Below are 25,810 nucleotides of genomic sequence, written 5' to 3' on the forward strand. Positions count from 1 at the left end.
TATGGACTGAGGGCTCAAACACTTCGGGTCAAGCAGTATAAAGGACTGTGGGAAATCCCAAATGGACGAGCTGAGTTGGGAGGCAGGGTGGCTAAGCGTCTGGGAGTTTGGAGGATTGGAGTATTGTATTGTTTATTGAGTATTGTGGAGAGGAGCGTGCTTTGTGCACATTATTATTATAATAAATAATAATTGGACTTTTTATCTGGTGTCTGACGAGTGGTCTGAGGGTACAAGGGTGCGAGAAAACCCTAAACTGTCACAATATATACATATATATATATATATATATATATAGTGGTACTGGAAACTAGCAATGTGTTGCATGTGCAAGTAAGAATTTCAGTGTACTCTATAATTATAAAAATGTTACTACTGCTAGCGGTTTGTGTAGCTATGGAATAATCATCCTTCATCAGATGACTTCGACCACTCATACTGTATATGTCCTCTTCGTTGACCTGTTCAAAGATGGTGCATGAGAAACTAATAGTATTTAGCTTCAAATCCATTGTTACTGACATTCTTCAAATGCTGTGCTACTGCCTTGATTTTTTTTAATATATAGCTATTTATTTGTTAGCCTGGAGGCTCGGCTAAGTGTGTGGGGGGTTAAAAGCAACATGGAAGGAATCAAAATCCCAGTAAATGAGTTTTGACTTCAAAAAATGCAGACTTTTTCCAAAGGTGCAGGCCCCAATTAAACATTTGCTGTGGTCAGCATGATTGTGTTCTTTCTCTTTTTCTCTGACATGACCTTGCTTGTTAAGTTGCTCTTCTGTTCTCTTTTTGTTTGGAATTTCGAGATAATGAGAAATCTTTTTGGAAAGACATTTTTGTATTTGCTGAGGTCAAGCTTTAAATGAGGAGTGGCAATTTGTCTGATTTAGATGCACCTTTAGAATTTTAACTGACAGTCCACTTCGCTTTTTTTGGCATGTTGTCTGTTTGGTTTAAGCGTAGTGTGAGTTGCTGATTTCTCTGCCTGGTTAAGCTTAGGAAACAAATATGATTTTACTTAGATGTGCAAGTTGTTTAATTGACTGTGTCATACTGAATAAAATGGCTCAGTTTCAAAATGTAGGCTATGGAACTAACCTCAGTTAGTTTTTTTAGAAAATGTTTAGATAACCTGAAATTGTTAATAGGTCTTTATGTCAGTTCCATTTTCACCTATTTGCAGGAAAATTGTGGGTTTATTTTTTATATTAGGTGCTGTAGTTCCACAAGATTGCAGTCCCTGACCTGTTCGCTGCTTGGTGGAGTTTGTTCATTTTCCTTCCATCTGTGTCTGTGTAAGTTTTTCTCTTGAAACTTTGGTTGTCTTTCTATATGTCAGATATCTGCATGGTAGTGTAACCAGGTTTTTTTGTTCACACTTAGCACAATCCTCTTGACAGCCACCCCCCACTGTGCACAAAGAGCACCAACCCAAGTTCTAACTCTGCATGGACAGTGGAAATTAACCATCTTAGCAAGTCAAGGCAAGGAATACTTTCTTCATCATTTATCTAAACTTACTAATAAGGTTTGATCCATTTGAACTCTGCTGCTTTAGAAAAACTGGCAAATCTGAATTAACCCCACAAAAGTCAATGTACATGGCGATGAGCTGGTACCTTGTCCAAGAGAGATTTCTCCCTTCTGCACACTGCTAACAAAACTAGAGGTGGCTCCTCACAACAATAAATTGGACTAAGTGTGTTTAATGAATACTGTTGGGTGAGTACATAATAGGGTATTGTTATAGGGAACACAGGGGAGATGCTAAGGACGAGGTAAAGTCTCTAACCTTCCCAGCATTTCCATCATCAAAATGGAAAGAAGATATCTCAAAGGAGTCTTGATATTCACTTCTGCCCTGCAATCCAAGGCTCATTTCTTCCAGTCCTGCTTCATTGAAAAATGGCACCAAAAGAATTTGCTATTCAATTTGAACCAGCTTTAGTAGGACGTAGATCTCTCATTTTTGACTGCCAAGTGTGGCACAACCTGAACACCTGGGGATATGCCCTCTATTCACCTCAATATTTTCTTTAAACATTATTTCTTTTACTATATATACTCATGGACAAGTTCTCCCGCAAATAAGTTGGGTATTGATTTTAACATATAATTTCTGGTATTTCATAATGTCGGTCGTATCAGTCAAATGTGGAAAACTTGTGCTATTGGTCCAAGAGATTATGATATGCTAAGGCCCATCTAATAGTGTAACCACGGAGCATACTACCTTTGTTTTCCATGTGGGCGCGGAAATGCGCTGTATCAGCATGTGCTCCTAACCTCTCTCTCTCTCTATTGTGCCTACGTGATCACTCGGTAATACCCAAACTATTCCAAAGCGACATTTGCACTCTAATGTGTTTTTTGTATCTCACACCCTCATACACCTTTATCGTAAGAGCAGCCCTTATCTACGTAGGAGCTTTCGATCAGAAGAAAATATGAAGCTGGTTTTAAATTAAAAGTCGTTGATGTGGTGAAAGAAAATGGTAACTGCGCTGTGGCAACTGAGAAACTGATGCGAGATTGGAGGAGGCAAGAAGATGTAAAGAACAAAATAAAATGTAAGTGTCGTATATTATAACGGGCACATAAGTCGAGGTCTGATTTTATGACTGATTTTTCAGGTTTCAAGACCCAACTTATACGTGAGTATATACGGTAAATAGGGATTTCCAGCTGGGATGCCGACACTCATGTTGTCTCTATTTATTTTTATTTACAATGGATACAGCTTTATATAATGTATAAGTGAATTTGTAATCATTTGAGAGTGAAAGAGTAAATTGGCTTAGCCGTGTTCTATCTCACTAATCAGTGTCTAGCACATAATGTGAATGCCACTGCACAAATGATAAGGCTTATCATATATTACTGGTATGGTAAGCTTGTTCAAGGATATGAATAAAAGTTTTTACATGGTCCGAATCCCAAATTACAGTTACAATATATGTCTCATATATGCTGATATACACTATTTTTCAATCCCCTAGCATAAGAGTTTAGCTAAAATCAACACAAGAAGACTCTTTAGACAACCTATTCTATGCTGTTATTTAACGGTTCAAAAATAAATACCTTGTGGGATCTTTGGTTTCAGACAGGATCTCAAGAAGCTCATCATTGGAAAGGAAGAAGAATCGAGGGAAGAACAGTCGTTTCTTTTCCAGGTATTCATTGAGGCCTTTCAAAATCATTTCCAGAAGTTCATTTGATTTTTTCAGCTTTTCCAACATCTTGTCAATTGCCACAACAGCCAAAACGTGTTTGTCCTTGATAAAAGCAAAACAAACAATATTTTTTTTTTTAACTTATGACGAATAAGGGTATTCATACTTCACATTTTAAATTGGAATTTATTGGTAATCTGTTCAAACAAAAGAGATAAAACCCCACTGGCATGTGTGACTTTAGTGCTCAGCATTTAATTATAAAAAAATAAACTGAATTATTATGCTTAAACTTTGTAAAGTATCAATTACATTTCCAAAAGATGAGTTTTCCAAGAAGACCAACCAATAAAATAAAATTGATTAATCTTAGTTACTAGGTATGTTGAGAGGATTGTTTGCCAAATTGTGACAAGACTGAACACGTGTTTTATTTGTGCAAAGGTATATAGACAATAAAGTCACCTACATGAAAAAAATAAAAATATCAGTATGAAAGATCTATAAAGCCTACTTCCCTTATTCTAATACAGAGTAACTGTGGAGCTGGAGTATTATGAACAAGGCAGGAACCAGAATCCAATGTAGGCACACTCATGTAAATATGAACTCTCATAGAAGCGTTTGTCTCCCTCACCTGTACATCTCTGGGATGTGAAAAATAATTTAAAAACTCATAGGCGGTCAATGCGCAGCAGAGCAGTACTTATTGCTGGTGTACAATTTACATCATCCACATAGGCCTTCAGCAAATGGTAGCATGCAACTTTGAGATGAACTACTGTTTATATAAATGTGACATGTATTTTAAAATATTTCTTTAGAAAAAAAAGGAAGGTGTTTTAGCTATGGATTATACCAAATATTATATCAGTTGTAAATAGGACGTCAACATTAAGAGTGACATAGACCAGAGATTTTAATAGATAAAATAAGAATTAGTTCCTTTTTACACCTGACATAAACATGCTTATTTGGTGATATGAACTTAATTAAATAGATAGCTTTTGTCAACATTAAAACAGGTGTAATATATACTTTTGAGCATCACAACACAGTGACCATATTTAACAAAATGCATTTGCTACCTACATACAACAACCAGCTGAAAGTGAAAGTTGATATGAACATTTTTTGTGAGGAAAGTAGACACTGGAGACACACTTTCATTGTGAGTGTACAGGTAATTTGACAAAATTATATCCAGGTACAATCCAATTTGTTGTTTGGAATGAAATCGGACAGTCCTTCTCTTTGTTTTCTTCTGTTCCATGCAAAATTCCTTATTTTGTTTTGAACTTTTTGCTTTGGCATATTTCACCCACCTTCCATAGCAATTAATTAATGCAAGCATTACTGCAGGTCAAAAACATTTCTAGCATAAATGCAACTACTTTTTCATTCACCAATAAAATTCTTTTGTTTTGTTCTTTATTTTTGCTGACAGGATAATAATTAATTTCAGTCTAGTATCTCTTAAAGAGTGCACAAATATTAAAACAAATTTCCTATATTAGAAATACCTACAATTAAAGTGACAAGTCAAGATGATATAAGTAGTGACGATGTATAGCATAGACCAGTTGTATAATCCAGAGAATGCCCTGGTAATTTTATATATATTCAGGTCACTGGAGTTAAAAACAGCTGAATGGATATGATGTACCCTGCTTAAATAAAACTTTAGTGCAATTGTTAAAGATATTCAGTTGTTGTAGTAAGAGTAGAAAACAGTTGATTGGATACGATTTACTCTCTTTAAAAACACATTTAGGTTAAGTATTGGAAATTCCTGTACAGTTTAGACATCACTTACAGACTGGCATAAAAGGATCAGTGTCAAAAAACTGGTTTTAAATAAAGTATAAAAAAGTATAAAAAAGAACAACTAAAAAAAAAGAAACAAGTGTTATGGTTCACTGTGTCTTTTTTTCCCCTCTATTTTGCCGTTTCATTTTTCGTTGTAATGTTCTGTTTAAGTTTCATCGAACAAGCGGGTTAAGCAAATGGATGGAGGGATAGATAGATGATTTCTGTCATTGTTAAGGCAGGTTTTGTTTCCTGTCTTTTCAGATTATTTTCTGTTTAACAACTTTTTTGTTGTTTTTTAAATTGTATTTTGTTTTTTCTGTTTTTAAATAGTCTTTATTACATTTATGTAACATTATGATTTTTATTGATATGGTGTTGTTGTTTATTATTCATTGTGCATTTTTGAATTACAATAACATCACATGTGTGTTTTCTTTGCCATTCTAATTTTCCTTGCATCCTGAACATTGAGCCCAAGGAGGTGGGGCCACCGGAAAATGCAGCTGGAGGACTGACAATATCCAGCAGTATAAACTGAGAAGATGGCATGGATTTCTACTTTTTCAATTTTGTGCTTCTTTTTGATGTTTGGTTTTCCTGGCTTTTAACCCCTGCTCTCCCATTTAAAGGTACTGTGTCTGGTTTGCGTCTTTCTGGATTTGGTTGCTTTTAGATTTTTTTTAAATAAATCTTTAAATATAAAAGAACCTTGTTTTGTCTTATATGAAGACCACATAGTTTTATTCTCTTCATCTTGTTATGTGTAATCCTCACCCCATTTTTGGGCCTGCCCGTGGTAAAGCCTACTCTGAGAAGGCAGACATGGATGAAGGGCAAGTCTGGCTTGTGTTTCTTTTAATTTTTTTTTTTGTGTGACAGGATCACAACAGTTTAATTTACTGTGTTGTATTATTTTAATATATTGTCCTATGTCATGTAATTAAGTTTCATGGTAAGAAATACAACTAAAACATTTGCCAGTGCTGTAACTGAGTGAAGCTACAGAACTTGAGGACTATATAATTTGTGTTTAACAGAGTGCCATAAGTTTGTGATTGCTGTGTTAGATTTACACCAATCCTAAATGCTAATCAGAAAACTGAGGTACATAAAACATGCAAAGAGACAGTAACCACTCTTTGAATCCAGATCTTGGGTAGAGAGGGATTTCTTGTATTGATCCAAATAATATCACTCTGATGACATCAGCAATCACGACCTCCCGCAGGACACTGAACTTCTGGTCCCTGAAGAAATCTAAGACCATACCAAAATAATCATGGCATCATATAACTATGTGAAAAATATAAAACTTTAAAACAATTTTAAAAAATTGATTAATGCTAAATTTGAATTATTTGGAGTAAAATCTCCCAGAAGTACTGGCATATACTTTGCAGGAAATCAATACAGAAAGCTGAAGAAAAATTAAAGAAAAGAAGCCAATCATAACAGAATTTCATCCATTTTTCTTTGGGATTCAGCATTTTATCCTAAGGATCTGAACAATCTAGTATTAGTTTTCCCTTCATTTTGTGATTCTGTTTTCTGGTTTTATTATTATGTTATATTTTGTTCTACTGTGTGGCCTCATAGTGCACAGCCATTATGTATATGGTTTGTCAATATTTGTTATCACATGGGCATAGTGTCATTGGATTTCTGATGTAAAATGGTGGTGTCCAGCTTTATTAAGTATTATTTGGTGGATGAAACAAATTATATTCAAATGAAGTAATTACCAAAGAATATTACTTTAGTGTCAGGTTTATTTCAGTTTTGACCACCTTTAGCATATTGCATCTTCTTTGCCCCTAAATATTTATATACTTTGGTCTAATGCTTTCTGGTTTTGATCCTTGCTATTCCCTGATGATTTTTATGTCTATTCTCTTGTTTGCAATAATTCTCATGCCAATTTAATACTACCCTTAATGCTATGCAGGAACAAGTCCATTTACCATATAGATGTCAAGAGTCCATAGGCTGGAAGAGGAAAAAATATAGTAAATGTTCTTTTCCTATACAGTGGAACCTCGGTTCACGAATATCTTGGAACACGTACAAATCGGTTTACGACCAAGAAATTCTCCAAACTTTTGCATCTGTTCACGACCACAGACTCAGTATACGAACAAGCCAGTTTCCCTTTCGGTTTGTGCGTGCTGATGATTTCCGCACATGTTCAGTCTCTCCCTGTGCATTCACTGTGCAGCGAGCGAAAGAGAGAGAGAGAGACACACACACACACACACACACATGCGCGCACGCGAGAGAGAGAGAGAGACACACACACACACACACACACATACGAGAGAGACAGCTGAATGGATAAGGCCGAGAAGGCAGTGAAAGAATGAACCAGGCTTGTTTTTAAAGAGACAGATCCGAGCATTGCTTTAACCTTGTTGTATTTAATGAAGACTTTTTTCTATTGGATTTTAACCTCCACTTCACTTCTGTTTACAGCGATCGGTTCGTAGCGTGCACTGTTGTAATGTTACTTTTCTTGGTGGTAAGGTTTTCTCAGTGTTATTCAATGTTTTTACATTTAGTTTACTATTACGCTGTGCATTCTACGGTATTATTAACTATATTTGTGCTTAAAAATCTTAAAAAAACATATATTTACATACTGTTCGTACAGTCTGGAACGGATTAATTGTATTTACATACAATCCTATGGGGGGGAAATTAATTGGGTTCACGACCAAATCGGTTTACGACCAGAGTTTTGGAATGAATTATGGTCGTGAACCGAAGTTCCATTGTATTGCCCTGAGCTAATATATTCCCCATGAGGAAAAAAGAACATAATGACTTGGAGCAGGAGTAACTGAGAACCAACACCTATCCCCGACACTGTACTGATTACACAGGGTGGTAGCAATAAATAATTCTAAAGTGGAATCAGAAGATAGAGTGAAGTTGATTAACAAACGAAAGTCAAAAACTTGTAATCAGGAATCTAAACAACAAAGACCAGGATGTGTAATATGATTCTTACTAAATCAATTAAGTAAAAGGGTCAAAAGCCCAATTAGCACAGATAACTCAAGCCAAAATGAAGGAGTAAATTGTAATCCAGGACAGAAGAGAGTTTGTAACCAAACAGCTTTTACATTGTCCTTTACACCTTTGACTCCATGATGTTACATGCAGCCCCCCACATTACCTGTTGTCCCTACCTAGAAACTGCCTGGCAATAGAAAAAAAAGTAATAAAATGGTGTTGCCAGAAACAAAAAAAATAGTGCCACAGGAGAATGATACTACTGTAGTATCATCCATCCATCCATCCATCATCCAACCCGCTATATCCAAACTACAGGGTCAGGGGGTCTGCTGGAGCCAACACTAGTATCATGAAAACCAAATATAATCAAAAAAATATGTGTAATGACTAGATTCCTTGAATTCTAAAACTGGTAAAACAATATGTTTAGAGGCCAAAGAAAGACTGTAAAAAATGTAAATACAGGGTAGCATTGAGGAGCAGTGGTTAATGCAGCTGCGTGTTCTGCCCCGGAGGGAAAGAATACAATACACCTTATTTTTGTATATTGTTAACGTTTCCGAACACAGGCACAAAGCACTACAAACAATTCTCAGCTAAAAAAGTACAGGTTATACTAAAAGTAATATTTTTATTTAAATGACTAAGAGAAACTCTTAGTCAAAAACCAAGTGAGGTATAAACCAAAAGTTAATCCTATCTTTTCAAACAAAAAAAATGTAATCAAAACTAGAGATCAAAAACAATGAAGACAAAAACAAAATGTTTAGAACAATTTTGAATGTGAGGTTTATCCGTAAACTCGGATGCAAAATGGCCACCAAGACAACATTTTAACTCGTCACCAAATTGTCCCCATGATGAACATTGAGGTCACATCCCTGACACCAAGGATTTGTGTCACCATGATGCAATTCACAAAATGGTGGCAGCCACAGAAAACACAAAATGGTGTCACAGCAAAATGCTAATAAATTATAAATTCATCAAACATTTGTTAAACAACAAATTACTTTGGTTTCAAAACACCAGAAAAGACACATCGATGGTCAGAATCAATTCAGGACAAAGAACAAAGAAATAATGAATTCCTAGCCAAGTCAGTGTGTATATGGGGTTGGTATGTTCTCTTTGTGTCACAATGGGTTTTGATTAGGTATGTCAGGCTCCTCAGCATCTTAAAGACATGTAGGCTACTCCACTCAAAATTATATCTACAAGTCTTTGTAGGTGTTTTTGAATGTACTTTATATTGGATCAGTGTCTCATCAAAGACTGGTCACTTTCAATGCTTGGCTACCACATCACACAACCCAGCAATTAAATAAGCAGCTCAAAAAATGGGTGAATTAAGTTTATTTGAACCCATCTGATGTGGTTTTTTTAAATTATGAAAAATATTTTTATTTAATATACATAAATGGAAACAATTTGTTGAAAAATAGTAAGCTTTACCTGTTGAGCCATACAAGTATTGAATTTCTTAATTCTTGTTTGTATCATTTTTTTCTAGGTGCACTGCGTTACCATTGAAGGGTTGATTGTTTGTTTAATGGAGGTATTTGAGCAGATTCAGAGATCCGAAACAGTAGTACAAAAAATATCATTGTGGAAGAGATTTTAAGTATGATCCTGCTGCAATGTCGAATGTATACAGTAGTAATGTCAATTCCCACACTAAAAAGGGATAGAAGCATTTCCAGCCGATTTGGAGTTCCTTTAGCTTGACAATCTGGTTGTTCGTTAGTTTTGGGGCTGAAGAGTGTGAAACTGCAGTTTTGGTTTATGTAGGTCAGAAAGATGTGTTAAGCATGGCAAAAAATGTTTATTGTACAGTAATTTAAAGAGGCTGGAGTGGTAGAATATACTGTATATAAACTTTAAACATGCATTCTGTCGTAACACTGGACAACAAAGTTTTGCTTCCTGAAAAGTGTTTGATGATTATGATAGATAGGTTCAAGCTGACACAAATATCATTTCAGATTTGGGGAAGCATGAAATAAACTTTTATTGAATTTAGCATGTCTAATCACTTAATGATGCCAACATATTCCATCATTTAAATCAGGCCAAAATTGTTTAACAGCTGATTTCCATTTGTACTCAGCATTAAACACTTCTCGTTTCAGAGTCCAACAAAGGCTGGCCAGCACTACTGGATTCCACTTGCCCCGATAGCTTTTTCATCACTGTAATGTCCTAGTGAACCTTTTCACCATGATCATCACTTATGACCAAACAAAGTTTAGCAGGTAGGAAATCCAAGTATGAATGCAGAAAATGCATCTTACCGATGCTTAAAGCATGTTGTCAACCAGCTGCATGTAGTTTTGTGCTCTGCAGTTGCCTCATCCTTGAATGCCTTCTATGTGATTATTGTCATTGATGATATGTCTGATTTGTAGACCAATAAAAATGCTTTTCTTAACCTTGGCATCAGCTGTTTGTGGACACATCTGTCTCAAACAATGAAGTTCTTCCCTATTCTTTCCTTAATACAATTTTTCATCAGTACAAGTTTAAATGAAGAGGAGGCAAAATTATGTGTGGGGTGGACTAGTGGTTTATATGCTACATTATCAGCCCTTGAACCAAATCCTTATGGAGTGGCCAGTTCTTTTTAATGTAATGAGACTCTTCAGCATGGCTGTCCCATTTGCAGTATTTGGTATGTCCGCGCTGCACTCCTATTAGCAGTGTCACTGCTTTTAGATCACCACAAATGTTCCAGTTGTAGTTGTACATGTAAACTAATAACATGAGAGCATATCACAGTAATTGGCAATTGCAATATAATTGTATGTGGTAGGGAAATATAAAGATTATTTTTGTGATCAATAGGCCAAAATTCATTAGGTACACCAAAAAGTGTTCAAAGACCAAAGTCTCTGTTGCTAAGTGTAATTTAATGAAAGCATTCATAGGAGGATGTGATTTATCAATGTTTTGTCTGGCTTCAATATAAATAAACATTATTGTTGTTTACTTGTGTTTTATTTAGTCCAATTTGAGATTATGAATGTACTATTTATGCAATAGGTGTCAATGTAAGTGACCCTAATGGTGATGACACATTGACAAACAATTTGTTTTGATGGATCACAAAAAAAACAAATCTCTCTATTATATAAAAAATTCCTTCAACGCGACGAGACTTTTTGGAACAGAGATTTTTTCAAGTCCAGTGCTGCAAGACTTTTGCCTTGAGATTTTTTCAAATCACGCCCTACTCTCAAACATTTTCAGACAAGACCAGACCACGGTCCTCTCAACTCTCATTCATGTGAATGCTTTAGTCAGACACTTCCTGTGTTCTCAGCTCTTATATATTATAACGTTTTCTTCACTTTAAGTTCGCAATTAAAGAAGACGTATTATGTCCAAATCTTATTGAAGAATTTCATCGTGAAGGGATATCAACATGAAAAATGCGCAATCCTAGCACTGAGAAACGAGGAAATTAAAAAAATTAACACCAAAAATGTTGATTGGTTATAAATAAAATTGCTTAAATGCATCCAAAAATGTTGAACGGTTACACGGCAAACTGGTTAAATGCGTATTAATTAGACTATGCTGAAACAGTTTGTGGTGATCATGTGGAAGATGAAAACAACTTATAAAATCACAAAGAATATCTACAACTGTTCACAACGTCCGGTCTTACAACGCACAAATTACTGTAGAAAGAAGGATTTACCCAAGAAAGGTAATGTAGTATATCTTCCACGGATAACATTAGACAACAAAGGAGACCTTGATATGCCATTCAAATTAAAATTTTAACAGTTTCCAGTTAGAATAGCTTTTGCAAAGACAATTAACAAATCTTACAGCCAAACAATCAAAAAACTCATTTTATTTAATAGAGAGAAAGAAATGAAATTCAATCAGGGGCAGTTATACTTTGAAATCATGCATATGTAACAATTCCCATGAAAATAAATATCTGTTTAAATTGCACATCCGCATCCCCATACGCGAGCAGCAGAACTTCAAAGAGGCAAGCACGTAGCACTGGCCAGGGGTTGGAGAGCGAATCGAGCAGGGGGCAAAGCCCCCTAGTAAAAAACATAACAAAAAGTAGATGTTTGATTCAGTATCTCTGCCTTACTCTGCTCTACCAACATTAACTCACCATGATTATAAAACAGATCCATTTTTAACACAGGAAACAAAGATGCTAAAATCTGTAATTATCAGACTTTTTGATTTTGTATTTAGAATGCATTAATGAAACTTGAAAATGACTACTTTCACTTTAAGATGACCTGCAATCCACATTCTACTTGCCCTGGCAAATACCATGACGTCTTGGTCTTCCCTCCTTCCAAATAACACTAACTATTTGGAAAAGTGGAAAATGAGGAAAAAGTGATATATTGTAAAGCTTTAACCAAGTTTCAGAGGCACACCTTCTACATTTTGGTAGGCTAATGAGATCATTCATCGGTGGCATCATGCTAACACAGACAAATTAGTGTTTTGCAATATTATCATTTTACCAAGAATCAATATAAGAATTGTTAAAATGTGTCTTTATACCTCTAAATGTTCTGGGAAGCAGATGTTTGGATGTTATGTATAACCAGAGTCAAGTGTGCTCTGTACATACTGTATACTGCATCATTGTATAAATGCTGCCGGCCACAGTGTATTTAATAGAAAGTTCTGATACTGTCACAGTACAAAAATGACACCTTATAGAAACTATTTCAGCCCTTATAACCTGAAAGTAAATGTGCATTTTTCATCACCTAATGAATACTCAGAGGAAAATCTAATAAAGCTAGCTTCAGATGTATTATGCACATACAGAAACAGATTTTAGCCATAAAGTATAATATAGATACATGATTTTATTTTAATAAAGCAGCACTGAAAAGTACATAATAACATCTACTTTAGCATAAATGTTAATTTCATCAGATTACAAATATAAAAGTAGTAGTGTTTACTGTGTGTCATGGACTTGAAATGGGGGAGTGAACACTTCAAGGACTGTGACAGACTTACAGTAGAAAATGAATAAACAGTGGCACCTAGTGCTGAAATTCTGAATTGTTTGCTTCCTGCAGCTTTTATCCCTGTAAGAATAATGATTATCAAAAAATTATTTTTATTTTCAATTAAAAATCAGAAATGTATGGCACTATATCTAACAATACACTGTACATTAAGAAATGGAGGAATGGCTTTAACGCATAATGCAGAACAAAATGGAATAAACAGTCATTCTGCAAGACTGGGTACTTCTGTTATGCAGCTAAAAGGATCATCACAAGTGAATTTAATCAGTACCTCCAATTGAGGCAAGGTACTTTCTGACATGGATCAGGCAGTAAATGATTTAGATAGGCAAGAGTCAGAGATGTAATTAATTTTTATTTATTTTCAAATTTGCAGTAACTGACCATTCCAGATAATTTTTCTATTTCATTTGAAGATGACCTACTTAGATTTTGTGAATAAAATGAATACAATGTAAATAATAAAAATAACATAAAAAAAATAAAAATAAACATTAACATATAAAAGAGAAAATTGCACATAGACTTAGATTCAACAGAAATGGACTGGATGGATGGATGGACTGCAAGTGGAAATGTGGCACCTCACAGATCCTTTGTATTATTGTTATTATTATCATCCAGGAGTCTAAACAATTTGACTGTGGATTTTGCACATTCTCCGTGTGTTTATTTTGGATTTTCCCTCAATATTCCAAAGCACTCCCCTCAACCACCACAACTATCTGCACTGGGAACTAATGTCATCCAGTTGCCATTTTGTAGGCATGTTTGAAAAGTTGCCACCATTTTGTATGTTTGCCCACTATGTAGAGGTAATTTTATTACTGTAGAACCTCCATGTTGCACGTTGCAAAATATCATCTGTGAAAGCTAAGTAGGATCTAAACTTTAAATCACTTTAACAAAAACTTTGTTTGACAAGTTAAAGTCTTATTTGACAAGTTTTACACGTGTATTTTGGTGTATCTGGCAATTGGATTCTGTTTCTGGGGTTTATTCATAATTTTACTGTTGACAGTTAAAGTCACAGTGATGCATTATAAAGGCACCTAAAAATGAGGCGGGGGAAAAAAAGTGCTTTCCAGATGAGTTATAGTATGACATTTTATTGTTGTTTACCATGACTTCAAAGTGTGAAAACTTGTTGTGTTGTTAGATAATATAATGACAATGTCTGCTACAAACTCTCTTAATTGGAGTTGTGAGGCAGAAGTATTAGTCAATTTAATATAATGAATAAGTTAGATATATTATATTATACTATATTATATTGTATTGTATTATACTGTACTAGCAAAATACCCGCGCTTCGCAGCGGCGAAGTACTGCCTTAAAATTTTTATTAAGAAGTAAATTAAACCTTTTTAAACTGAGGAAAAATATGCCAATAGTTATTTGTTAAGGATCTCTTTGTATACCACATTGTGAGTTCAGCCCTCCGGTTGTAATATGACCAAGCTGTGCGCTGAGCTTACTCTTGAGCATGCAACGTACAGTTGGCCATGTGAACAGTAATCTTGTTTCAAATCTCACAGCTTGGATTGCTGCTGTCATAATCGGTTTGAGTTTCATGGTTTGTTTCAATTACGACAGTATTTGTAGGACTTGTGTTGAAGAGACATTGGACATCTGTCAAGCGTTGTAAGCATACAACCAGTTTCATCGATAACTTCACATCCAGCTTTTGAGAGTTTAAACATTCATAAACATCAAAGTGACCACTACTGAAATCGTCACCTGTCAATCTAAGATATTTAAGAGGCACTGGCAGGTGTCGAAAGGTGTAAAATATTTGGCCATTTCGGTACACTTGAAAGCAACAACTGAACAATTCAGCGGCAGCCATCAACTCACATGCAGATGCATAGGTGAAGGGCTTAAGCATTTCATTCTTATAGTGCTTCCTGTGTAGTATAATTATCTCCTGTACCGTCATCAGTTCACACCTTGAACCTGTCCCAGTCATTCAATACATAAGACACAATGTTCCTCCGGATATCAAGAGTGAGCCTGATATGGCCGTGCAATATGTAACAAAGAGAATGGAAAAGGTAGGTGCCATCTCCGGGCATGGAAACCACTCGGTAAGTGACAGTTCTTTGATCGATGGTGATCACCTCGATAGACATGTTAATGGGGGTACGGTTGGAACGATAAAGGAAATGGGTACCTGAACAATGTAAAGTAAGTCTAAAGTACCTAAACAATAACTATAATCGTAATAGACGAACAATAAAACCGCGGAGAAGCCGTGGATTAAATAAAAAGGCTGCAGTTGACAGCAGGGAGACGTGAATCCCGTAGCAAAGCAAGGAAGGGAATGTAGAGACCGGAGCGACAGACGGCCTTATATAAGCAGGCAGCCAACAACGTGGGAGGCGTTGCGATGGGGGACCCAATGCCGCCTCACACGGTGACCGAGCTGCAGGCTATGGACGTATATATGTACGCAAGTAGGATTCAGTTAGCATTGGGAACCCGCGTACCAAATTTCTTGAAGATGGGCCCATAAGTAACAAAGATTGTTGAAAAGTTCAATATGGCGGCCGACAGTGGCATCATACCACCAAAATAAGTACATACATTGGTTTCCGTTAGCGTAGGGAAGCCACCTACCAAATTTCGTGAAGATGGGGCAAAAAATAAGAAAGTTCAACATGGCGGATGTTGTCGACCGTTATAACCGTTACGCGTAGAATTTCGAAATGAAACCTGCTTAACTTTTGTAAGTAAGCTGTAAGGAATAAGTCTGCCAAATTTCAGCCTTCTACCTACACGTGAAGTTGGAGAATTAGTGACGTTGGAAAGTTCAATATGGCGGCCGACAGTGGCGTCATACCATCGCAATAAGTACGTACATCAGTTTCGGTTAGCGCAGGGAAGCCACCTACCAAATTTCATGAAGATGGGGCCGTAAATAAGAAAGTTTAATATGGCGGATGTTGTCGACCGTTATGACCGTTACGTGTAGAATTTTGAAATGAATCCTGCTTAACTTTTGTAAGTAAGCTGTAAGGGATAATCCTGCCAAATTTCAGCCTTCTATCTACATGGGAAGTTGGAGAATTAGTGATGAGTGAGTGAGTGAGTGAGTGAGTGAGTGAGTGAGTGAGTGAGTGAGTGAGTGAGTGAGTGAGTCAGTGAGGGCTTTGCCTTTTATTAGTATAGATTATACTGCAAGCAAACTATGGTACTTAGCGCAATGACAGAAGTAACAAAATCAACCAGAAAGTTAAAATAAATTATAGAAAACAACCAGATCTAAATCCGTTAAGTAATTCTCAGACAGACAGACATACAGACAGAATGTGTTTGGACCACGAAATTTTTAAAACCGTTTCTTAGCAAGCACCTATGGGCCAAGGGTAAACTACATTCCAAATTTCAAGTCCCAAGTCCTGATGGTTCAGTCAGGCGTACACACTGCACCGCACCCCTTGAGGGAATCAAACCTTGGACATCAGAGACGAAGTCCCTTTACCCTGTGCCACGGCGTGTGGTTCGTTTATTTGACAGCCTGGAGATCGAAGTAATTACATTCATAGCATCTGAGTCTCGATGGCAGACCAACCACATATGTTACCTGGTAGGTAACTCACCCATATAATCAGATCGAGATTGAGACTACGGATTCTATATATATATATATATATATATATATATATATATATATATATATAAATATATATATATATATATATAGCAAAATACCAGCTTGGAGAAGTAGTGTGTTAAAGAAGCAATGAAAAGAAAAGGAAACATTTTGAAAATAAGCGTAACCTGATTGTCAATGTAATTGTTTTGTCACTGTTGTGAGTGATGAGTGTTGTTGTCATATATATATATATATATATATATATATATATATATATATATATTTACACACACACACATAAACATATATATATATACATATCTATACATATACACATATATACATACATATATATCTACATATATACACAAACAGCTATTTATTATCAGTGCAATACGCTGTTTGTTAAAGCGTTGACTCCAGCTCTTACGTGCAATAACAAATCAAATCATTCAGTTGTCTTTGCTCATATGTCATTTTAGAGCTGGACGCCTGGCATCTTTTTTTGACACATATGGACTAAATAGAACTTGAAAAGATATATATTTTTTCAAATGTGATCAGCGCAATTCAGATAGAGTTGGCGCTACAGCCTGCATGCCTCAATGAGTCATCCTCCCCTCGCTCTTACTTTTTTACCGTTCATCTAACGAATACACTGAGTATGGCTTTACCAAAACAATCATTGATGGCGAATAAAGTATCCATTATTCGAGTATGTAGAGCGGGATATATATATATACATATATATATACCAGCGTATCATAGCGGAGAAGTAGTGTGTTAAAAAGGTAGAAAAGAAGAGGGAACATTTTAAAAATAACGTAACATGACTGTCAATATACAGTATTTGTTTTGTGAGTGTTACTGAGTGTTGCTGTCATCAAGGATTTGATTATCATTATTTCTTTCAATCAGGTTCGTATTTGTAGGATGTGTTGTGTTCAAGTTACATTCCGTGTTTGTCAATCGTTGTAAAGATGACAGGTTTCATTCATCGATTCGTTTCTTACTGCATCAATAAACAGCTCGTCATCTTCTTTATCTGAGACCTGACACACTGCATGCACGGGTTTTTTTTACACTGTCTTCCTTTAGCGGGACATTGACTTTTTCCACCGTGTGCTTTGTTTCCTCAGTAGCTGCATTTATGAATATGCTTATCAGACGCTTCATATTTTTTGCTGCCTTTTCAATTGTGTAATTCGGTTTTTGTTCAGTGCTCTTTGGAACTGTTGCCTTTTATCTGTGCACTGCGTCAGTTCACGTGAGCCACTTGGTGTACTTGCATCGAAGGTTCCCAGCTGTGCTGGTGCCATCTCGTGCTATGTCCATAGCTTTATTTAATGTTACCTTAGTCCTGGCACTTAAAACTTTCTCTCGCAGTTTCAGCTGAGTTTGTGTCAAACACCACCCTGACCATCTCATCTTCCTCTCCATAAGCACAGTCCTTCACCCGTGAATATTTACCCGTGGCAGTTTGCTATTGGATTGCGCTGGGACGGACGGCCTTATATGGGCAGGCACTAAATTACAAGCGCCAGCGTAGCCTGTCTATGAACTTAATTTAAAGTGTAGGTTTACATCGTGCTTTGTTTCAGTAGCAGAACTCATCAATATGGTTGTATATGTCACTTTCGCTCGCTTCTTATTGTTTGCTGCCTTCTCAATTATATAATGCATGTTTTCTTGAGCGCTTTTTGAGGTCTTCCTGGTTTTCTATGTACTGCGTGATTACGTGGGAGGCGTGATGATGTCACACGAAACTCCGCCCCCACGGCGTTGAAGCTCATCTCCATTACAGTAAATGGAAAAACTGCTTCCAGTTATGACCATTACTTGTAGAATTTTGATATAAAACCTGCCCAACTTTTGTAAGGAAGCTGTAAGGAATGAACCTGCCAAATTTCAGCCTTCCACCCACACGGGAAGTTGGAGAATTAGTGATGAGTCAGTGAGTGAGTGAGTGAGGGCTTTGCCTTTTATTAGTATACTAGCAAAATACCCGCGCTTCGCAGCGGAGAAGTAGTGTGTTAAAGAAGTTATGAAAAGAAAAGCAAACATTTTAAAAATAACGTAAGATGATTGTTAATGTAATTGTTTTGTCATTGATATTGAGTGTTGTTGTCATATCTATCTATTTATATATATATATTTATATATATATATATATCTGTATATATTTATATATATCTATATATATATATATATATATATATATATATATATATCTATATATATATATATATATATATATATATATATATATAGCAAAATACCTGATTGGCAGCGAGAAGTAAAAAGAAAAGGAAACATTTTAATAATAACGTAACATGATTGACAATGTAATTGTTTTGTCATTGTCATGAGTGTTGCTGGCATATATATATATATATATATATATATATATATATACACTCTATACACATATATATACACATATACACACATACATATATATACATACTGTATATACACATATATATATACAAATCTACATATATATATATATCCACATATATATATATTAGGGGTGGGACTCGATTAAAAAATTAATCCAATTAATTAGAGGCTGTGTAATAATTAATCTTGATTAATCGTATGTAATCGCACACGCATTTGCCCCAAATCGCAAATGTTTTTTTTTAATTTAAAAGTGTTTTAGTGGGCGACAGAATCAAATAATAGACATGTACATGAATATTGTAAACTGAAGCTGTTTTAATTTCTGAAAAAAAGCCTTTAAACTGCATTTGAATTCAAAACAGAAACAAAAATATCATCCCTGGTTAAAATTGGGCAGACTTAAAAATAAAGTGGTAGTTTAAGTACTTTAAGTAGATTTTCAGAATAGTATTGTCTTTAAATAATAATAACCAAAATTTCAACATAAAGTGCAGTTTTTCTTCTTAAAAAAATAAGTCAGAAACATAAAAGGTAATTTGACCAACTTAATCTTTAAACTCTGAGTAACCTTAGCCAAAATTATTTTGTACATTAGGCTAAAACAGTGTGATCATTGAACATTTTGTAATTAGATGTAATTAGAATTACTAACGGTCACGGAAGTCCAATGATCCCCAGTAAGAGCCACAAAGTCTGCTTTCTGTAATGCATCTAATTTTGCTTGCTTTTCAGTGTGCACAAAACCATGCTTTTATCAAGGCTTCGCTCGGAAGTCGAAATGATCAGTCGTAGGAACGTGCTTTATTCCGACTCTAACATTTTTGTAGCTGTGATGTGTGCATCAGTGTAATGGATGTACCAGGAAATCATGCATTGACAAAAGTTCCCTTTGCTTGGAATTGAAAGTGTGATTAAATGCGTTATTTTTAACGCGTTATGGAGTACATGCATCGAAGCTTCTCAGCTGTGCTTGTGCTAATAAAGGGAAACATTTTAAAAATAACGTAACATGATTCTGCGTTAACCGAATATTTTTCATACGTCCCAAACCAAGGAGATGCGAAGGTAAAATGAATCGGATAGCGCGTACATACTCAGTGCATCCCTCTCGGAATCGAACCTCGAATGTCGGCATTAGAGGCTTAAGACTCTACAATTGCGCCACAGCGTGTGGCTTGTCTATGCGAGAGTATGTACTGTAGATCGGGGATATATATATACATTTATATATATACCCGCGTATCGCAGTGGAGAAGTAGAAGTTATGAAAAAGAAAAGGGAACATTTTAAAAATAACGTAACATGACTGTCAATATACAGTATTTGTTTTGTGAGTGTTACTGAGTGTTGCTGTCATCAAGGATTTGATTATCATTATTTCTTTCAATCAGGTTTGTATTTGTAGGATGTGTTGTGTTCAAGTTACATTCCGTGTTTGTCAATCGTTGTAAAGATGACAGGTTTCATTCATCGATTCGTTTCTTACTGCATCAATAAACAGCTCGTCTTCTTCTTTATCTGAGACCTGACACACTGCATGCACGGTTTTTTACACTGTCTTCCTTTAGCGGGACATTGACTTTTTCCACCGTGTGCTTTGTTTCCACAGTAGCTGCATTTATGAATATGCTGTATGTATCAGGCGCTTCATATTTTTGCTGCCTTTTCAATTGTGTAATTCGGTTTTGTTCAGCGCTCTTTGGAACTGTTGCTTTTATCTGTGCACTGCGTCAGTTCACGTGAGCCACTCGGTGTACATGCATCGAAGTTCCCCAGTTGTGCTGGTGCCATCTCGTGCTATGTCCATGGCTGTATTTAATGTTACCTTAGTCCTGGCACTTAAAACTTTCTCTCGCAGTTTCGCTGAGTTTGTGTCAAACACCACCCTGACCATCTCATCTTCCTCTGCATAAGCACAGTCCTTCACCCGTGAATATTTAGTGGCAGTTTGCTATTGGATTGCCGCTGACGGACGGCCTTATATGGGCAGGCACTAAATTACAAACGCCAGCGCAGCTTGTCTATGAACTTAATTTAAAGTGTAGGTTTACATCGTGCTTTGTTTCCGAAGTAGCAGAACTCATCAATATAGTTGTATATGTCACTCGCTTCTTCTTATTGTTTCGCTGCCTTCTCAATTATATAATGCATGTTTTCTTCAGCGCTTTTGGAGGTCTTCCTGATTTTCTATGTACTGCGTGATTACGTGGAGGCGTGATGATGTCACGAAACTCCGCCCCACGGCGTTCAAGCTCATCTCCATTACAGTAAATGGAGAAAACAGCTTCCAGTTATGACCATTACGTAGAATTTTGATATAAAACCTGCCCAACTTTTGTAAGGAAGCTGTAAGGAATGAACCTGCCAAATTTCAGCCTTCCACCCACACGGGAAGTTGGAGAATTAGTGATGAGTCAGTCAGTGAGTGAGTGAATGAGTGAGTGAGTGAGTGACTGAGTGAGGGCTTTGCCTTTTATTAGTATAGATATATATATATATATATATATATATATATATATATATATATATATATATATATATATATACATACATACATACATACATACATACATACATACATACATACACTAACTGTTTAAGCCCGTGCTGTTAAAAACACTGGATCCTAGAAAGTATTGAAATCATCAGAACTACTCTGGACATCTCTCTCCTAGGAGGATTCATGTTGCCGACGTGCTCGCATTGTTTGTGCATTAGCAGCTAAGCGACTGTCTTTCTTTGCAGGTTTCATTTTGCCGGTGTGCTGGCCTCACTTGTGTATCCTCAGAGCTGGAGCCATTACCCTGACTATACCTCTCAATGCCGGGCTGGACAGAGACACACACTTCTATGCGTAGATGTTTATATACTGTATAAGATATATATATGGCTGTTTAAGTCACAAAGGCAGAACGAGTCCCAAAAATAATTGGGATGCCAACCCAGCCAACTCTATTTAATTTCAAAAGCAACAGGGGCATGGTGGTGCTCAAACATAAAGTACTAACCAACCCGCAGCGTACCATACGCTGCATAATCAGGCCGGTTTTTTAATGATTTTTAAGCACAGGGAGAAAATTAACATTTGAAAAATTGGTAATGTAATAAATCAGCAAGAAAAGCAGCATTGAAACAATGCATGGAACGAACCAACACACAATTGTCCGTGTCTGAAAACTGGCGGATCGCCATCGCGCCTTCTCCTGCCAGATGAAGGGATGGGGGTGCACGGCGCTCAGTCGTGGAGTGTGGAACGGGAGGAGAGGAGAAGGACGTCCATTCAGCTCCCTCCGTCATGCTAGTCTGCTGATTTCTCATTCAGTATGCACTGCCCGCTCATGTGCCCACCTCCAACTTGTCACTTGAGTTGTTGTCGTCTTAACACAGTCTAGAAGCACCTGTGACTCACGTAGACGTTTCATTGCTCTGTGCGGTTTTGGCTGCTTTTCTATATGTAATCCACCAAGACACCTGACCACAGTAGTAGCGAGGTGGGAGGGGGGTGTGTACAAAGGGTAGGGACGTAATCAGTGGGAGAGTATGAGTCGCACTTAGTGGGAATTCCACGGTTTGCAGCCCAAATGGGGTTCAACGGCTTACCCACGCCTCTCTGCGCCGGGTAGACACACGCTCAATGAAAAGACACGGTTGTCTAAAACGGGTTGGTGTGAGAATACATCAGTAAGTGAATGAAAAGATGGAACTCTGGAGAGAGCAAAATACAACACAATAGTGAACCCGCGGCATAACAAATGCTGCATAATTATTTATTAATGGTTGAACACTTCTGGAAAGACACAGTTGTCTAAAAAGGGAGGGTTTGAGGATACAACAGAAAGTGAATGAAAAGATGGAACTCTGGAGAGAGCAACATATAATTGTCCGTGAGTGAAGAAGACGCATGTTTGTCGCGGATGCGAATTGCTGTATGTTGCGTGTAAACAATTTGTTATGCTGCACGCAGTCGGGCGTCGTAACCGAAAACTCGGTTTTTAAAGACTTCTTACTTCATCGTGTTTTACCTCAGCTGTATAGGATTGTTTTAAGGATCCCATGGAATACCCCTCGCAAACCGTTTTACACGCTGCATATGGCGATTCACCTCCGTGAGAAACATGCCTCTATGAACACTCAACGTGGCTCAGAGGTGCGCCATAGGTGTCTTACTTGTCGCGGCTCAGTGAATCCAGGCCCCTTCCAGTGTGCTTTCCATGGTTGTTTTGCCTTAGTCAATTACATATATATATATATATATATATATATATATATATATATATATATATATATATATATATATATAGATACTGGCAGTCACCTCCAGTTCGCCCTCTGGTGGTCGTTCAGAGTGTCAACTGAATGATAACATGCATACAATCAAAGGTCACCCCCCACCCTACCCAGAAGTGGGTGTGTTAGGGCTAATTTCACCCTACTGTATTTTTAGTCGACCAATGAGAAACATGTGTACCAAGTTTTATGAAAATCGCTCAAGCCTTTCGGACATGATGTTGGAACATACATACATACACATATTGACTTTTATATATGTAGATTATATTATATTATACCAGTAACGACATATTGCATGATAATGTGCAGTGAATATACTTGACTTGAGCATTTATAGTTGTCATACTCCTTCTCTGTACGTTTAGCATTCATTTGCTCAGAGGTTGATGCACTTGCTGCTTCCTGAGCAGCTCTTCTTTTCTCCACCTTAGCGGCATTAACACTCTCCCCACCTGTCCCCCCAATGTCTGTCACTGTAAATATAAATATGGGCTGCTTCTTCTCTTTTTCCGTCGGCATCTTTCGTGTTAAAACTGATAAAGTCAGTGTTTGTGTTGCAATTACTTAGTACATTTTTCTTCATTTTTCACTTAAGCGCCACTCTTCAATCTGCCTCAAGAATGATTTAAGATATGAAGAGATAGGGTTAGTGACGGTGAAGGTGGTAAGGAATGAGAACGGCACCCATACGTATGTGCTGCATGGCCGCCCTGCTGTGCACTGCAGAGAGTTGATTCTACAATAAAATAAAATAAAAATATAAAGAGGAATAATCTTGGAGGTCAATTATCACCCCAAAAGCAGATATAAGACGTCATGTAGTATATGTGTACCAAATTTCAGGTCAATAGTTCAAACAATTTGTGAGCTACAGGCAATTTAAAATCCTGCACAGACAAATGAACAGCCATGGTAGCATATTACATAAGAAGATCATAACATTCTGAAATTCATTTCATGCAATTTGAGGCCATGGGAGGCAAGAAGCCATCCTCATAGCACAATCTAATGCATGTATACTTCCGCTATCACAGCCACAGAAGGACCAGTTTGAAATTTCTAATTTTCTTAAACTTTGCAGACATCTTCAAAACATGGAAACTTCACCATGACCAGTTGTAGCATTTGACAGACAATAGTTAAGGTACTGGACTTAAAACCCTATGCTTTCTACTTCATTCACTCTTGTGACTCATTCTGTCTTGGGATCCAAATGTAAAAATGCTTATAAATAGTTGCCTAGGATAAAGATGTCAGCTAAAGGTAAAATAATAAACAAAGATGCTGGATCAGTGAGGTAGCACAACTAACTACTATGTTAATCTCCTATATATTATATTATATTATATTATATTATATTATATTATATTATATTATATTATATTATATTATATTATATTATATTATATTATATAATTTTTGTTTGTTTTTGAAACAATTATTAATATGCCAACATATATTAAGAAGACTTCAAGAATAAAGATAAAAATGAATTGTTAGCAGTCAAGCATTTCAAAAAGTTTATTAATGTCCCTGACTCATGGACCCTATCCAAAAAAAACTTAAAGGAATGAACTGAACATTTTGAAGCCTTTGTATTATGAATCTCAGAAGATGGAATCCCAGTGAACTGGAAAATTAGCAATATACCACAATATTCATATTGCAAATGGAAGATAGACTCTTAGAACTATAAATCATTTGTGGCACAATAGTGTGTCATCAAAACATCAAAAAATGACATTAACACTCTCCCCACCTGTCCCCCCAATGTCTGTCACTGTAAATGTGGGCCACACTAAGTCTGCCTAATAGGACATGTGCCATATAAGACTCAACTACAGTGAAGTGGTGTTTATTCCAATAAATTGCAACATTATGTTAAATCTACAAAGTGAAGGGGCAGTTATGCAATAAGAGCTAATCACTGAGTGCTTGTGGGCAAGCTGCCCTTTAAAAAGAAAATCTAGAAAGAAGCACAATTAAAACAATCTATTGATAAGACCAAGCAGAAAAGTGATGCTGAAGAGGGTAATTAAAGTGAAGCTGCACTTGGAGGTCATGGTGATTGGGGAGTGTGCCAATGAGAGCACTCTAAAGACACCACTACTGAACGTGTAGATTAAACTGCTAAGGGAGCCACTTTAGAAGAGACAGGCGTGTACCACAGTTCCATTAGCCATGAATTATTTTTGTTTTGTTTCATTAGACACTTGCAAGTCAGCAAAAAATATGTAGATAAGTTGACCAAACTTGTAACTTGGAATTGTTACTACTATAAGCTGGAATGGCTCTGAAATTATGCATTTATCTAACTACACTATATGGCATTATAATACTCCAAATGAAAGTTTAATGTTTACACCTTTAGTGGTCACAAGACAAAAAAAAATTCTATGAGACCTCTAAAATGCCATAGCTTCATTCATTTTGCACAAATTCTACCTTATGTTTCACGTTAGTTGAATTCCTTGGATCAA

General features: G+C 36.4%; 1 protein-coding gene across 1 annotated transcript in view; it reads right to left on the reverse strand.

The window, feature by feature from the left end:
* The window catches only part of dnah7 (dynein, axonemal, heavy chain 7), a 422,487-nt gene that overhangs the window by 341,718 nt on the left and 54,959 nt on the right, over window positions 1-25,810 (reverse strand). Inside the window, exon 16 of the mRNA XM_039755900.1 lies at window positions 3,085-3,278. Coding sequence (XP_039611834.1) covers window positions 3,085-3,278 — 194 coding nt within the window. The remainder of the gene's footprint in view (window positions 1-3,084; window positions 3,279-25,810) is intronic.

Source organism: Polypterus senegalus, chromosome 6 (genome assembly GCF_016835505.1).
Source record: "Polypterus senegalus isolate Bchr_013 chromosome 6, ASM1683550v1, whole genome shotgun sequence".
NCBI classification, from domain to species: domain Eukaryota; kingdom Metazoa; phylum Chordata; class Cladistia; order Polypteriformes; family Polypteridae; genus Polypterus; species Polypterus senegalus.